The 15000-nt window shown below is 45.3% G+C and overlaps 1 protein-coding gene across 1 annotated transcript in view; it reads right to left on the reverse strand.

Moving 5' to 3' along the window:
• The window catches only part of LOC139284888 (latent-transforming growth factor beta-binding protein 4), a 49416-nt gene that overhangs the window by 12126 nt on the left and 22290 nt on the right, over positions 1–15000 (reverse strand). Inside the window, exons 7-20 of the mRNA XM_070905239.1 lie at positions 13749–14009; positions 12890–12966; positions 12614–12787; positions 10101–10203; positions 9322–9381; positions 8386–8508; positions 4738–4914; positions 4273–4410; positions 3487–3945; positions 2391–2567; positions 1751–1882; positions 1196–1324; positions 914–1027; positions 277–396 (exon numbers count right to left, since the gene is read on the reverse strand). Coding sequence (XP_070761340.1) covers positions 277–396; positions 914–1027; positions 1196–1324; positions 1751–1882; positions 2391–2567; positions 3487–3945; positions 4273–4410; positions 4738–4914; positions 8386–8508; positions 9322–9381; positions 10101–10203; positions 12614–12787; positions 12890–12966; positions 13749–14009 — 2244 coding nt within the window. The remainder of the gene's footprint in view (positions 1–276; positions 397–913; positions 1028–1195; positions 1325–1750; positions 1883–2390; positions 2568–3486; positions 3946–4272; positions 4411–4737; positions 4915–8385; positions 8509–9321; positions 9382–10100; positions 10204–12613; positions 12788–12889; positions 12967–13748; positions 14010–15000) is intronic.

Raw genomic sequence — 15000 nt, forward strand, 5'->3', positions numbered from 1 at the left:
TAACATGATATTCTATATATTAATGTGTTGCTGGTATTTAAAATGTAAAATACTTGTGTTCTAACAACCAAGTGTCGATGTGTCGATGTAACACTCATTGCACTTCACAAAAAGAAGAAAAAAAGTAATGAAATGTTTGAATGCTAAGCTAAGTGTGGCTAGCAATGACAGCATTAGATATGGATGAAGCCAGTGGCATAAACCTAAAGATGTGGTCATATTACACCTTCCAGTTCCTTATTTCAAGCTGGGTACGTGACAGACAGGTGTGTTTACCTGTGCAGAGCCTGTTGAACAGTCTGTATCCAGCCTGACAGGAGAGGCAGCGGTACGAGCCCGGACTGTTGACACACTCCTGACCTGGACATTGCAGAGCGTCCTCACACTCGTCTACATCTGAAACACACACACAGTGTTCGGTTCAGTTTTCATGTTGACACGAGGGTGCGTCAACTACACAGCTGATCCAGTGCTCAAGGAAGTATTCTGACCTTTTACTTATATATATATACAATAATAGCAATTTGTAAAAAGTTTGAAAAAGTACCAAACAGTGCTAGACTATAATAATTAGTACACAGTGGTGTAATGTAACGCAATGCATTTACTCAAGTACCGTACTTAAGTGCAATTTGAGGTACTTGTACTTTACTTTTGGCATTTTCTCTTCATGCCACCTACTGAAATACATTACATTTAATACCACACTGTATTGGTTGCTAACTAGTTTTTCTAATAATAATAATCTTAATTCTTAATCACAGCAGTTATAACTGACTCAATATTCATATTTGTTTTTATCATCATAATTTCAGATTCTTGAGGGTTTTTGTCTCTGATCTCAGACATTCGTCTGGTACAGGCAACACAGTGTTTAGTCTTCTCTGGGTTGAGTGCTATCATGTGTCTTTACCTGTGCAGGTGTTGCCGCTGAGCCTGTAACCAAGGCGACAGACACACCTGTAGCTGCCCGGCGTGTTGTCACAGCGACCGTTGCTGCAGGGATTCTGCTGACACTCATCGATGTCTGAGGATGTGACAGAGTGAGATTAGATGAAAAATATGTTTGTTTGTTTCAGTGTGACGCACAAACAACAACAACTACTACAACAACAACAACAACAACAACAACAACAACAACAACAACAACAACAACAACATGAAGACATAAAAACAAACAGGAAGTGGACGTCACCTTGGCAGCTGGTCAGCTGCTGGCTGCTGCTCCTGTATCCAGACGGACACACACACCTGTAGCTTCCCATAGTGTTCACACACTCTCCCACTGAACACACACCTGGAGACTGCACACACTCATTCACATCTACACACACACACACTCAGAATCATTAAAACACATGAACACACATCAGTTTTCCACAATTATTTATTCTCTGTCCAACACTAGAATGGATTTGCTTCTTTTGTCCAATTTTAAACAAAGTATTATTAATATTTACCTCTATTACCTGTTTTTCCTAATTTTTCCATTTTGTTGCCACCTTTACTTCCACAGTACACACTTGTTATGAGAGTGCTTCTGAGTAAAATAAACTTTAATCTTTATTTTAGTGTTCTGTAAAATATCTGACAAAATTGTAAAATACTAGAAGTATTATCAGCTAAACATCTGAACATTATTAGTAAAATATCAGAATAAATTTTGTAAAATCTATCATCCATTTGATAAAAACAACAGCCTATTTGTGTGTGTGTGTGTGTGTGTGTGTGTGTGCGTGCGCACATTTACCTTGGCAGTACGTGCGCTGAGAGTTGGGCTGGTATCCTTGATCACACACACAGGTGTGTTTTCCACCTGGCTGATCCACACAGCGGCCACGCCCACACACACCTGGTCTGCTCTCACACACACCTTGCACAGCTGCACACACACACACACACACACACACACACACACACAGATCCTGAGTTACATGTTGGGTGTTTGTTATCAGTCCCTGTTGCTTTCGTAAAAAGATGTTAATGTTGGTTCAGAATGTGAATTTGATGCTTGGTGACAAAGAGCTGTATTTATACAGTATACTGTATGTATACTAATAAACACTTCGATGTGAAATCTTCCTTTAAGATTTAAAACTCAACAGGGTCAAAGTCTTCCCTCTACAGAAAGAAAAGAAGTTGGATTCTTTGCTCAGAGTCAGATTTCAGCTGGCAGTAACTGAACACAGATGCAGGCCTGCTTCAAATGACAGTAGAAAACAGAACTTATGGCGTCCTGGTGGTCTAGTGGTTGAGACAAACACCACATACTGTGGTACTAATGTCCCCAGTTTGAGTCCAGCCGGGGCCCTTTGTTACAGGGAATAACCACTGAATGCATGTACATGTACAATGCATGTGTACTCTGCTTTGTATCTGTTGGTACTCACTCTGGACTCGGGCGGGGCGGGTCGTCGGGCTGACAGCTGGTCTGTTTTGCAGAGGAGGGAGCTCTCCGCTGGGCTTCGACCCACGCTCAGGGCTCTGTGTCTGGACCGGAGCGGGGAGAGAGTCCCCTCTAGCTGCCGGCTGATCCGGCCGGGACACAAAAGAGGACCGACCGCCGGCTGAGGAGAGAGGACGAATCTGAAAGTTCATCTGACTGCTTTCTGATATTTGTTCTCTCAGTGGTGGAAGAAGTACTCAGATATTTTATTTCAGTAAAAGTAGTAATACCACAGTGTAAGATACACTTAAAGTACCAAAAGTACTCATTATGCAGAATAATATATATTATATTATAGGATTATTATTGATGCATTAAGGTGTTCATCACTTTAATGTTGCAGCTGGTAAAGGTGGAGCTCATTTTAATTTATTTATATATATTTCATATGTAGTACTTTATATACTGCTGGGTAGCTGGAATCCCCCCCAGGAATCAATAAAGTATTGTTTGTATTTGTGGTATATTTTGTATTATTTATCTGAATCTATAAACTAAAGTCGTCAAATAAATGTAGTGCAGTAGAAGTATAAAGTAGCAGACAATGGAAATACTCAAGTAAAGTACAAGAACCTTGTACTTAAGTAGTGTACTTGAGTAAATGTACTTAGTCATTTTCCACCACTGAATCTAGAATCCAGACAGAGCGCTACAACCTGCACATGACCAATGGGGTTAGCTGAGTTAGCATTACCGCTAGTGAGCTAATCTGCTAGCATGTTTACTGGCGCCGACTGCTGCTGGCTCACAGCTCGGGCGAGAGTGTGAGCTGTTATCTAACGGACAACAGAAGCTGTGGATCTGATCGTGGTTCATTATTTGTTTAAATGTCTTTTTACTACAGCGGACATTGACCCTGCAGGTTATATCGGTCCATTGAGAGTCTCCTGTACCACTAAGGGTCCTCTGTGGACTGCAGGCAATAGAAATGTTAATCAACAGACACCATCAGTTAGACGTTAGCATTCAACTTAACGTAACAGAAATGAAATAACTGCTGAATAACTTGAAGCAGTGTTTGCTCTCGGAGCCTCTGTTACCTTGACTCCCGGTGGACGGAGGCTGTGGTCTTGGTTGTGTTGTGAATGACGGAGCAGCGTCACGCCAGTTCACCTGGATCCCGGGTCTGACTGGAGTCTGGGGTTTGTCCTGGGAGGCCGCGGTGCCGGTGCTGCCGGGCTGAACGGGCCTGGAGGAGGGAGAGTCTTCCGGGCGGGGCCGAGGCTGAGGTCGAGGCGGGGGCTGGGGTTGAGGTTGAGGCTGGGGCCGTGGTTGTGGCTGGGGCCGTGGTTGTGGCTGGGGCAGGGGTTGAGGCTGAGGTCGAGACTGAGGTGGACTGGGTCTGGAGTGGGTGATGCTGGTACCAGCCGATCCAGCGCTGGATCCGACACCTGAAGCAGAACTCAGTGAAGTACTCGCTCCACCAGCTGTTGCTCCAGACGAAGAGGGTGTCTGCTGAGACCTGGAGGCTCCACTGCTACGGGACCCAGAACCAGGACCTGACAGGGGGACGTGATGATAAATGTTTTGTGGCCTGTAGGTTTTCCTAACTTTAGTCAAAAAAGACTAACTGAAGTGAATTTTAGAGGCTGCGTGACTGAATATAAAGTCAATACAAAGATTTGAGAGGATGCAGATTCATCGGGACACCGATAATTCAGGCAAAGATGCATGAATGGGACTTTTATTGCAGGAACCGACCCACCAACATGACCTCCAACACTAAACCAACACTTCAACATACTGGTGCTATTAGACAAAAGCACATACAGGTTGTTATGACTCGACAGTATACAGTATGTTTTAGATTGATCTAAATTTGGTACCCTGGTTATCCTGGTTGCCGTGGGTTACCAGCGGAGCTCCTCGGCTCCCCAGCTGCTCTGTGACTCTCTGGTTGAACTGCAGGGCCGAAGCCGAGTAGTGGTAACCGGGACCGGCGGGACAGATCTCCTTAAAGGCCACTGGAGGAGGAGACAGACAGTTAATAAGGAGGTGTCATGTCGAGACAAGACTTACAGAAACTAAAAGTCACAAAAAACGGTCTTAAAAGTTGCTGAATCTACTGATAAAAAATGAAAGGTGGCGACACAGCAGATGGCAGGAGAAGTATTTTACATACCCCTTTTCTGGAGTTTAAACTGTTCCACAGAGAACTTCATGTCTGGTTAACAACAGCACGCTATTATGGCTGACAAGTGGCATTATGTTGTCAGCTGGCTAACATGTAAACAGTTAGCTAGCCAGCCAGACTAGCTCACCAACTAGCCAATAGCTGATAGTAAACCAACCTGAACCAAAGTAGGGACACCTCTGGCAGTCGGGTCCCCAGGCTTTGCCGACTCGGCTGCAGCAGCAGATCTGCTTGGTGATGTTCCTGAGGATGGGCAGGGAGCAGGAGGACGGACCCAGACCCGAACCCAGAACCCGGTGACACTGACCCTTCTCCTGTGATATCACACTCTGGGCTGAGGAGGACACACGGGAGGAAGGGGACGAGTTAAAAACACATCCGGGAGCTCGTCTGGGAGTCCAAACAGACTTGAAGCCGAAGCACCAACAGAGCCCTGCATGCAGAATCAGTAACATGCCGTTCCCGGACCAATTCGGGCTCTGATCAACATTCAAACAGGACAGCCTCGACGGAGACTCAACACAAATCAAGCAAGCTCTGACATCACAGCCCCCTGTGGTTTGATTGGATATGAGGAGCAGGAGAAACAAGATTTTCCCACGTCCTGTTGAGAGTGCTGTTAAGAATCCAAGGTCCCCATCAAGAACAAGGACCAGACCTGACTTTAGACAACCTGACTGATATCAGTTCAGATTTTAATATGTTTGGTCCATTATCAAATATGGCTGAACTCTCGGGCAGCACAAAAGATTTTCTTCAACCAAACAGAAATAAACTCCTCCGTCATTACAGTGAGACTACCCAACCTTTCCTGAACAGCAACCATCAGAGCCAATCACGAGATAATGCTAAATGCTAAAACATGCAGTGTTGCAGTAGCAATGTCAGTTACGCCCACATTGGTCACTATATGTTGCTGGTCATATCAGCAAAACTGAGTGTATTGAATTCAGGAAATATCTTTGTCTTTACTCAAATGTTACAGTCTCACTTTAAAATACAGCACTTCTCAGCCCAGATCTCACAACTGTAACAGAGAGATAAGATAAGATAACAAGAAATAACATTTTAATTAACACTGAATAAAATGATTGGCTGCAATATAAAAACTCTGCAGCTCTACAGAGCTTTTTCGCCTCTTTTAGTTTTAGCAGTTAAAAACAGCTAAAATGTGAATGAAGTTTTGTCTTGTTTGCGAAGTAAATCACTTCCTGTTTACGGTTTAAACGCACCAGATTAAAAGATCCTTTCACTGATCGTCTCATCAGTTTATTATAATGATGACACACACAGCACCTTAAAGAGGAACTTAACAGCAGTCTGAACAGCAGAGTTTCTCTGTCCACACCCAATAGTGATGTCACAGTGTACTGACACACCCTGGAGTACACCTCTACATCACTGCAGCAAGAAGACAAGTTAAACCACTGGATTTTCAGGGGGCGTTAAGTTACTGTTCAATGAAAGCCTGTTAATCAGGTATTTGCCATTAAAAGGAGACACGAACAGACAGACAGACAGACAGACAGACAGACAGTTCTCATTGAGAGGACAAAAAAACACAACTGAGTGCAAAGTGAGACAAACAGCCAAGACAACATTAGAGCCATGAGTTTCATCAGGCGAGACGGACGGAGCAACTCTGTCTCCAAGAGACTACGTTTATAATCCACAAATCTGCAGCAGTGAACGCAAACGGCTTTTTATCATCATAGTTAGGAACACTTTATTCTATGGGTCTGTAATTTTCTTAATGATTTCTCTAGTTTCCTGAATAGAAGTATGTCATTTAGTACCGATGTTTCGTGTTGGTTCATGTTAATTCATTTTATGGAGAAACTGTTTTAGTAACCAGAGTCTTTTAGTCAGAGCACAGAGAGCATATAATCAAATGTACATGGAAGATAAAGCGTCAAACAATAACTGATCAACACTTATTTGGATTTAAATTGAACTTTTCTTTCAAAGAAGAACTTCTTTTCTCTAAACTTAGTACCAAATTACATTGTTCTTTCTGGGAAAGAAATTACAGACCAGCAAAATAAAGCGTCAAGTTTTTTTAATGAACAAGTCGCAAAATATTCATACAGAAAGTATCTGCTAAAGATTCTCTGACAACATATTTTATTCATTTTCCTTTAATATCCACTCTTAACAACCAAGTTTAGTCAAAGTGTACTGTATTTTTTTGAGAGAATAAAGCAAATCTTGCTTCTAGGAGGCAGGTTTAGACAAAAAACAGCAGCTGTCCATCACAAAGACAAAAAGAGACGTTTTCTGCATGAAACACAAAAACACACCAGAGCACCAGCCACCAAACACACAGAAACATCTGATGGTGAAGTCTTCACACACACACACACACACAAATACACACACACACACACACACATAATACACACCCCTCCACGAGCATTTCCAGCCAGTTTGGAAGCAACAGAGAGACACGACGTTGACAGTCTTAATAAATCAGCTTTGATTAGAGCGTTGCCATTGGCTACCAGGCGGACCAGCATCCTGCAGGAGACCCCCTCCTCCTCTTCCTCCTCCTCCTCCTCTTAAGCGAATGCCGGTCGGAATAAGCACAGCACCAGTCAGGCTTCACAAAACCCATCTGAGCACCAAACTTCAGGCGGATTCCACTGATCTTCAGCAGAACAAAGAGTTCTTCTGACTTTTAACAGAACAAAGAACCCACTGACCTTCGACGGAACAACGAGGCTCACTGACTTTCTAACAAAGACGTCTGTTGACCTTCAGAAGAACGAAAGGTTTCATGAACTCTCTGCTTCTGCTGACTTTGAGTTTTCTGTAAAACACAGCAAAGCCCTGAATATTAAAGGGCCACTGCACCTATTCTACACTTCAACATGAGACCCTCCATTAGACCAGGCAGGCAGGGTCTAATGACAGATGTTACTGAGTTGCATCATGGGAAATTAGTATTGTTGTTGTTGTGTTCAGCTTTCAGTACTCTTGTAGCTTGTAACTTCATCTCTGTAGTTTGCTGATCTTACTTTCATCTAGCAGGTCTCACGACGCCCCACCACACATCAGAGTCCCAGCAGGTGCAGAGAGGCTGCAGAGAGGCTGCAGAGGGTCAGCAGAGAGGCTGCAGAGAGGCTGCAGAGAGGCTGCAGAGGGTCAGCAGAGAGGCTGCAGAGAGGCAGCAGAGAGGCTGCAGAGGGTCAGCAGAGAGGCTGCAGAGAGGCTGCAGAGAGGCTGCAGAGGGTCAGCAGAGAGGCTGCAGAGAGGCTGCAGAGAGGCTGCAGAGGGTCAGCAGAGAGGCTGCAGAGAGGCTGCAGAGAGGCAGCAGAGAGGCTGCAGAGAGGCTGCAGAGGGTCAGCAGAGAGGCTGCAGAGGGTCAGCAGAGAGGCTGCAGAGAGGCTGCAGAGGGTCAGCAGAGAGGCTGCAGAGAGGCTGCAGAGAGGCTGCAGAGGGTCAGCAGAGAGGCTGCAGAGAGGCTGCAGAGAGGCTGCAGAGAGTCAGCAGAGGGTCAGCAGAGAGGCTGCAGAGAGGCTGCAGAGAGGCTGCAGAGAGGCTGCAGCAGGCGGCCGGCACGCAGCGCTCACATGAATATAATGTGATGTTTGTTCAAGATGAAGATCTGACTGACTGACACCAAAGAATAAAAACCAAAGTGTGGATTCTGCTCTTCATCAGCAGTCGTCAGATTTTAGAAACACAAAGAGCTCAGATGGATTCAGGAAGTCCTGACCTGGAGTCTGCGTTATTCCTGATGTCATTCCCAAGCCGGCGTGTGTGTGTGTGTGTGTGTGTGTGTGTGTGTGTGTGTGTTACTTACAGATACAGATTCCATGTGTGGCGTCGAGGATGAACCCCGCCCTACACACACAGCTATAGCTCCCCCTGGTGTTCACACAGATCCCGTTCTCACACAGCCCCGGCTGAAGGCACTCATTCACGTCTACACACACATACACACACTCACATTACCACACATGCATCTGGTTAAAGTGCACTCATTAACAGGTAGACAGTGGACCGGACAGGCAGCCTGGGAACCAGACGAATCTGTGAGCCCCAGCGTTGGCTTCGAAATCATGTCGTGCCAAACGTCTGTGTGTTATGTTGAACTAGAAGACATATGATGTTGGAGCTAGCTACCTAGCCTAGCAGCCTAGCAGCCTACCGCTACGTCACACGTTCCCTTGCTCGGATTGGTTGTAGCGTCCAGAGGCATTTGGGTCTACGCCCGTTGATAACACTCCTTGGAAATGGAAAATGAGCTGAGACTAATCTGCATTTGCGAATGGTGTGGCGATGCCAGCTTAACAGACAGAAGAGCGGATGTTTGGGGTCGTTCCTCTACGTCCGTTTCTGTGGACCAGTGGAGGTGAAATGAGGCTGGAGGTCCCACGATGACTACGATTAATCAAACAGAAGCAGCAAACACGCAGCTTTATAAATCTGATGTGAAGAATGCGTCTGCATATTTCTGCCTGCAAAGACACAGTTTTACTCGTTTTATAAATCTGACCCCAGGTCTGTCCGTCAGACGCACATGTAGCTGAAGCTTCCTGTAGACAAAACGTGTTTTTACATTCAACCTTCTGCATGTGGACGTTTTAGGAACTGATGAAGGACACAAAGACGGGTTAGGGTTAGGTACGATACAACCTGCTGTCCCACCCAAATCATCCACGACCATCCGTCTGTGACCTCTGACCTCTGACCTACTGTCAGTGTGTGTGTGTGTGTGTGTGTGTGTGAAACTGACCGACACACTGCGTTCCATTGGCTCGCTCAAACCCAGCAGGACAGCTACTGTTGCTCTGACCTGATGATGATTGAGAGTGGATGAACAACAACAGTAAAATGCAGTTTTAGTCACCAAAGTTCACTTCTTGTCTCAGAATACTGTTTTCATTACTTTAATAAAAGTAAGCATTGTCATCTGTAAATCAAAGCACACAAAATTTCACATTTGATGTTTTGATGTTTGTTTGACTTTTTTAATTAATAAGAAGTTTGAAACAAACTAAAAAATGCACACGAGCTTTGTTGACAAGAGGGGAGATATCGGATATCACCAGATGTATCCTTCATAAAAAGGATGAAACATCTTTGTTGTGTTGTGTGTTGTGTCTTTGTTTTCGATTTGACACCCTGATGTGAAGTTGGACGTCAGCAAGTGAACTAACAACTTCCTGTGTCTCTGTACACACACGCACACACATCAAACATCTGCATTTGTATGTGTGTTAAAGGCCTACAGTCCCACAGAGCCGCATTCCTTTACTGTTAGTCAGCTCTGCAAGAACATGGACGAAGCATCGTTACTGACTGTGTGTGAGTGTGTGTGTGAGTGTGAGTGTGTGTGTGAGTGTGTGAGTGTGAGTGTGTGAGAGTGTGTGTGTGATAATGTCAGTTATATAAGCAGCTCCTTGTGGAATATTTCCAAAATATTTCAGTCATAAAGTATCAGACCTTCACAGAGAGAGAGGGAGAGTGTGTGTGTGTGTGTGTGTGTGTGTGTGTGGGTGTGTGTGTGTGTACCTGTGTTAACAGGACAGAGGACACAGTCAGTGATCCCCCAGGCCTTCCCGATCCCTCTGCAGCACATTTCCCTGCTCCTCAGACCAGGCAGAGGAGAGCTGCACTGCACACACACACACACACACACACACACACACACACATACACACACACACACACACACGTTAACATACTGTTTATACTGTAGATGGTGTTTCTATAATGAACACAAACATAAGAACAAACATGCTAGCAGCTCGGTGAGGCTGTACTGACACAGCAGTGCTTTCAGATGAATGCTAACATGCTGATGTTCACCACCTTAGTTTAGCATGTTAGCATGCTAACATGAGCTAACTAGCAGTAAACACAGAGTCCAGCTGAGGCTGCTGAACCTCATCAGTTCTGCAGGTATTTGGTCATAAACCAAAGTGTTGGACACATGAACATGTTGACCTGATGGTGGCGCTGATGAAGAGTCAGAGGATCACCAGAGTTACTACAGTTCATCCTGAGGGGACCATGAAGGTCTGAACCACATCTCATCACAGTCGATGGACTAAAAAACACAAATGTGAACCTGATAGTGGCGCTAGAGGAAAAGTCAGAGGAACCAATAGTTGTTGAGGTGTTTCGGTCTGGATCTTGGTGGTGGACCACCTGACTGTTAGCATGGCTAAAAAACGACAGACAGAGGTATTTTGATGCATGTTGAACATTTGTCTTGACTCAGTGCTGAACATGATGACTCAGGAACATGACGAAGAGCCAGTTAACTAACTGGAGAGCGACGGACTGCTGACGGTTCAGACGTTGTGAAGCTTGTTGTTGCAGTTTGAGTTGGACATTAGGACTGTGTGACAGCAGCTACTGCAGCCGAAACTAAAGCTGCATTTTATTATCAACATGAAATATGGCCGAGGAGGGATTTCTATCAGAAAGCAGAGAAGTGCGAACACGCTGAGCTTCTGCAGCCAGAGAGCTAATGTGAACCAGAGTCTTCAGTCACAACTCATTACAGGATCATAAACAATAAATCACTGATTTACTTTCACCATAAAAGACTTATGCAGAACTATAATAACAAATGCAGTTATACCACAAAGAACAAATGCTGCTCTTTTGATGTTTAACTCATTCAAGCTCATTAAAAGAGCATCAGCACAGTCTTTACAGTCACCAGCAATCTAGCTGTCATCAAACAGGAGAAAATATTTCACTTTGATTCAAAAATATTTGAAATGTGAATTCTTGTTACCATCTAGAGACACACAAGCACCAACACATCTCAGAGACTACAGATTTCCATGACAGTTGCTCTGTATATTCATTATCCTCACAGGATGAATCCCATTAGTTGGAATGACTCCATGAGCTTTCCTTCAGCGCCACCATCAGGACAAAATCTGCACACAGTTCTATTAATGGAAAGGCTCTAAGAATAGTAAAAACTTTCCCGACCTTTTAGGCTCTAAAATCTTCCTGTGACTCCTCATCACCGTTTAGTTCTGAGTGTGAAGTTGTGAGAAGTTCAGATTGTTTAATTTAAGGGTTTTCAGATACCTGAAGGGGTGCATGTATCCAACAAGTGTTTGAATGATAGCCAATAAAACTTTGAACAGACACCAAAGTTATTACAATTAATCCTGAGGGGAACATAAATATCTGTCCATCCATCCAATAGTTCTTATATTTCATGTTTCAGTCTAGACCAAAGTAGTGGACTAATCTTAGATCCGTCCATGGAGCCATGCCGCCGCTACATCTCTAAAAATCATCTTGTTATCCACATTTTTAAGCCCCTGCAGTTTCTTGAAGACTTACAAGGCCGACAGACGTGTGTGTAGGTGAGATTAGACCACATGTAGCAATATACCTTTGATTTGCCAACAGTCCAACGCTCAATTTCAATTTTATTTATATAGCACCAAATCACAACAAAAGTCTCTTTTGCAATGTTATGGAGGTGAAAAAAGGCAGTCCTTGAAGTTTGTTTTACATGGGAGTTAAAGGACATGTCCTGATCGAAGACAACTCCGAGATTCCTCACGGTGGCGCTGGAGGCCAGGACAATGCCATCTAGGGTAACAATATCCTTAGATACTGTGTTTCTGAGGCGTTCAGGGCCAAGAACAATAACTTCTGTCTTGTCCAAGTTCAACATCAGATGATTGCAGGTCATCCAGGTCTTTATGTCCTTAAGGCATGCTTGAAGCTTGGCTAACTGATGAGGTTCTTCTGGCTTGATCGATAAATAAAGCTGGGTATCATCCGCATAGCAATGAAAATCTATGAGTGTTTTCTCATGATATCTCCTAAAGGAAGCATATATAAGGTGAATAGCATTGGTCCAAGCACAGAACCTTGTGGAACTCAATGACTGACTTTGGCGTACATGGAGGATTCATCGTTAACATGTACAAACTGAGATTGATCTGATAAATACGACTTAAACCAGCTTAGTGCGGTTCCTTTGATGCCAATTAAATGTTCCAGTCTCTGTAATAGGTGTCCCTCCTCCGGCTCCCTCTCACCTGTCCGTCTTTCACCTCTCTGAAGCAGTACTTGAACCCGGACTGCTGGGTGTATGTGCCGCTCCCCCTCAGCGTCTGGGCCTGGACCTCCACACTTCCCGGAGCCGGAGCACCTGCTGACCCCGAGGAGGAGGAGGAGGAGAGTGTCCGCAGGGTGGGACTGAATCCAGACACCTGGAACGAAGAAGAAGAAACAAACTGCTCAGCAACAACTGAAACATCCGTCTGTAACACCACCAAACTAAAACTAGAGTCACTAGTTACTAGTTTTGTTACCTTCAGCACCTGGTGGATCTTCACGCTGGCCTCAGGGGGGTGCTGCACTCTGACCTTCACCAGGGGGGGGCTGGGAGCTGCACACACAAACACAGGTTTTGAGCAATCAGCACTTGTGTTAAAAAGTCCCTCCTTCTTGAAGCGGCAGCCTCAATCATATGAATACAGAGGAGTCTTTCACAGGAGTCCTTCGTGGGGAGGACAAGTGAGAGGATGGGCTATCATGGTCAGTGCTAAGTAGCAGCCTCCCTCTCCTCCTTCGTCATCCTGCTGGACCTTTCAGCAGCAGTGACACAATGGACCACCTGATCGTCCTCTCCACGCTCTAAGAACTGGGAGTCCCAGGCTCTGCACTCTCCCTGTTCACATCCTAATTCAAGGACCACACTTAAAGAGTAACTTGTAGAGAATCTGTGTGTGAACCTTGTAGCCTCAGTACTGGGGTCCATCAGGGTTCAGTTCTGTCCAAAAGGTAACAACATCCACCTCCCAGCACCTGTAAAGCTCACTGATTAGGGGGGTTTATGTGTCGGACTATTTCTTGCCTCTGAGCAGTTTAAACTAGTGTAGCCTCCAGGAAGTTACTGGTCTCAGCCAACAAATTGTCTGGTAACTCAGATATTTCCATGATGTAATACACTTGCTAGATTGAAAAGCCTAACCAAGGAGAGTGGCTGCACATAAGCTGGACACACTATTTACATTACATCTGTTTCATTGCTTCAGTATAAAAGTTCATCTGTATGGTCCCTGTTACATTAATAAATCATACTTTTTATGTAGTAGTTTCATTAAAAAACACCTCCAGCTCTCTGTCGTTTGTTACCTGTTAGTGTCAGAGCTCAGAGGTCAGACTCACCTCCAGACCTCACCGTCTGCTGGTTCTGTCCCAGCGGCAGGACAAACTCAGACTGGGTCAGCTCCTGATTGGCTGCCATGGCGGAGAGCAGCACGGGTTTGACGATCTCATTGGTGGAGGCGCCCGAGGCAGATGCAGCTACAGCGGTGGCGGCGGCGGCGGCGAGGATCTGGCAGAACTTTCCGGTGAAGTTTGGCGGACAGACACAGCGATCCTTCTGCAGGCAGACACCTCCGTTCTTACACAGCAGAGGGCAGAGGACTGCAGGAGCAACAACACAAACTGATCAGACAACCAGCTTTGTTTGTTTGTTTGTATTCTTTTTGCTCTTCCTGCGGTCCAAAGGAAACAAGCCAGGGGAGCAGTGGAGCTAACTACCCACGGCCCGAACACACTGAGGGCCCCAAAGAGGCCTGAAATGAAAAGCATTTGACACTCTAAAACAATGATGGAGCTGAATGTGGACTTTAGGAGAGCACAACAACAGAGGACCTACACGCCCACCTTCTCTTAATGGGACTACTACTCACATGTAAACATATATGGTACAATTATGCCTATTGTACGTTCACTTGAATGAATCACTTTTTGCGGGGCCTTGTGGTGCTGTTTCCCTACGAGGCAGTTCCCCGTCAGAACCCTCTTGATGGTGCAGGAGTACAAGTTCCTCAGTATTTGAGGGGATAGGACCTCAAGCGTCTGAGGTGAGACGGTCTCTGCCCCCAGGTCAGGCCCCCAGGTCAGGCCCTCAGTGATGTGGACACCAAGGTACTTGAAGCTGTCCACCCTCTCCACCGAGGACCCGTTGATATTAAGGGGGGCTAATTGTTAAGACTGCGTCAGTTGGGCACTAAAGGTTAGAATGCAAATAAAAGCCACTTAAATTTACATTCATACCAGTTAGTAACACACACACACACACACACACACACACACACACACAGGGCTGAGGCCAACACTAACACACATCCATCATGTTTACTGTCGGCCTGGAAACACTCGCTGTCGCTGCTGTTTCACAACAGTCCACTGTTTACTCTCTGGCAGATGCATTCTGGGAGGTGGTGGGCGTGCCGCCCCCCGTGGCTAAGAGTCCACTGGCCCTGTGTGAGGTCAGGTGATGTGTGGATATCAAACAAAGCCTGCTGCCCTGATGGAGGAGAAAGCGGACCTGGCGCCAACAGAACCAGCCAGCCACTTCCTACTTCCTGTTTGAGCGCCTGCGACAGGATGCTGGTGTGTTGTTACCCAG

Source organism: Enoplosus armatus, chromosome 5 (genome assembly GCF_043641665.1).
Source record: "Enoplosus armatus isolate fEnoArm2 chromosome 5, fEnoArm2.hap1, whole genome shotgun sequence".
Lineage (NCBI taxonomy): Eukaryota > Metazoa > Chordata > Actinopteri > Centrarchiformes > Enoplosidae > Enoplosus > Enoplosus armatus.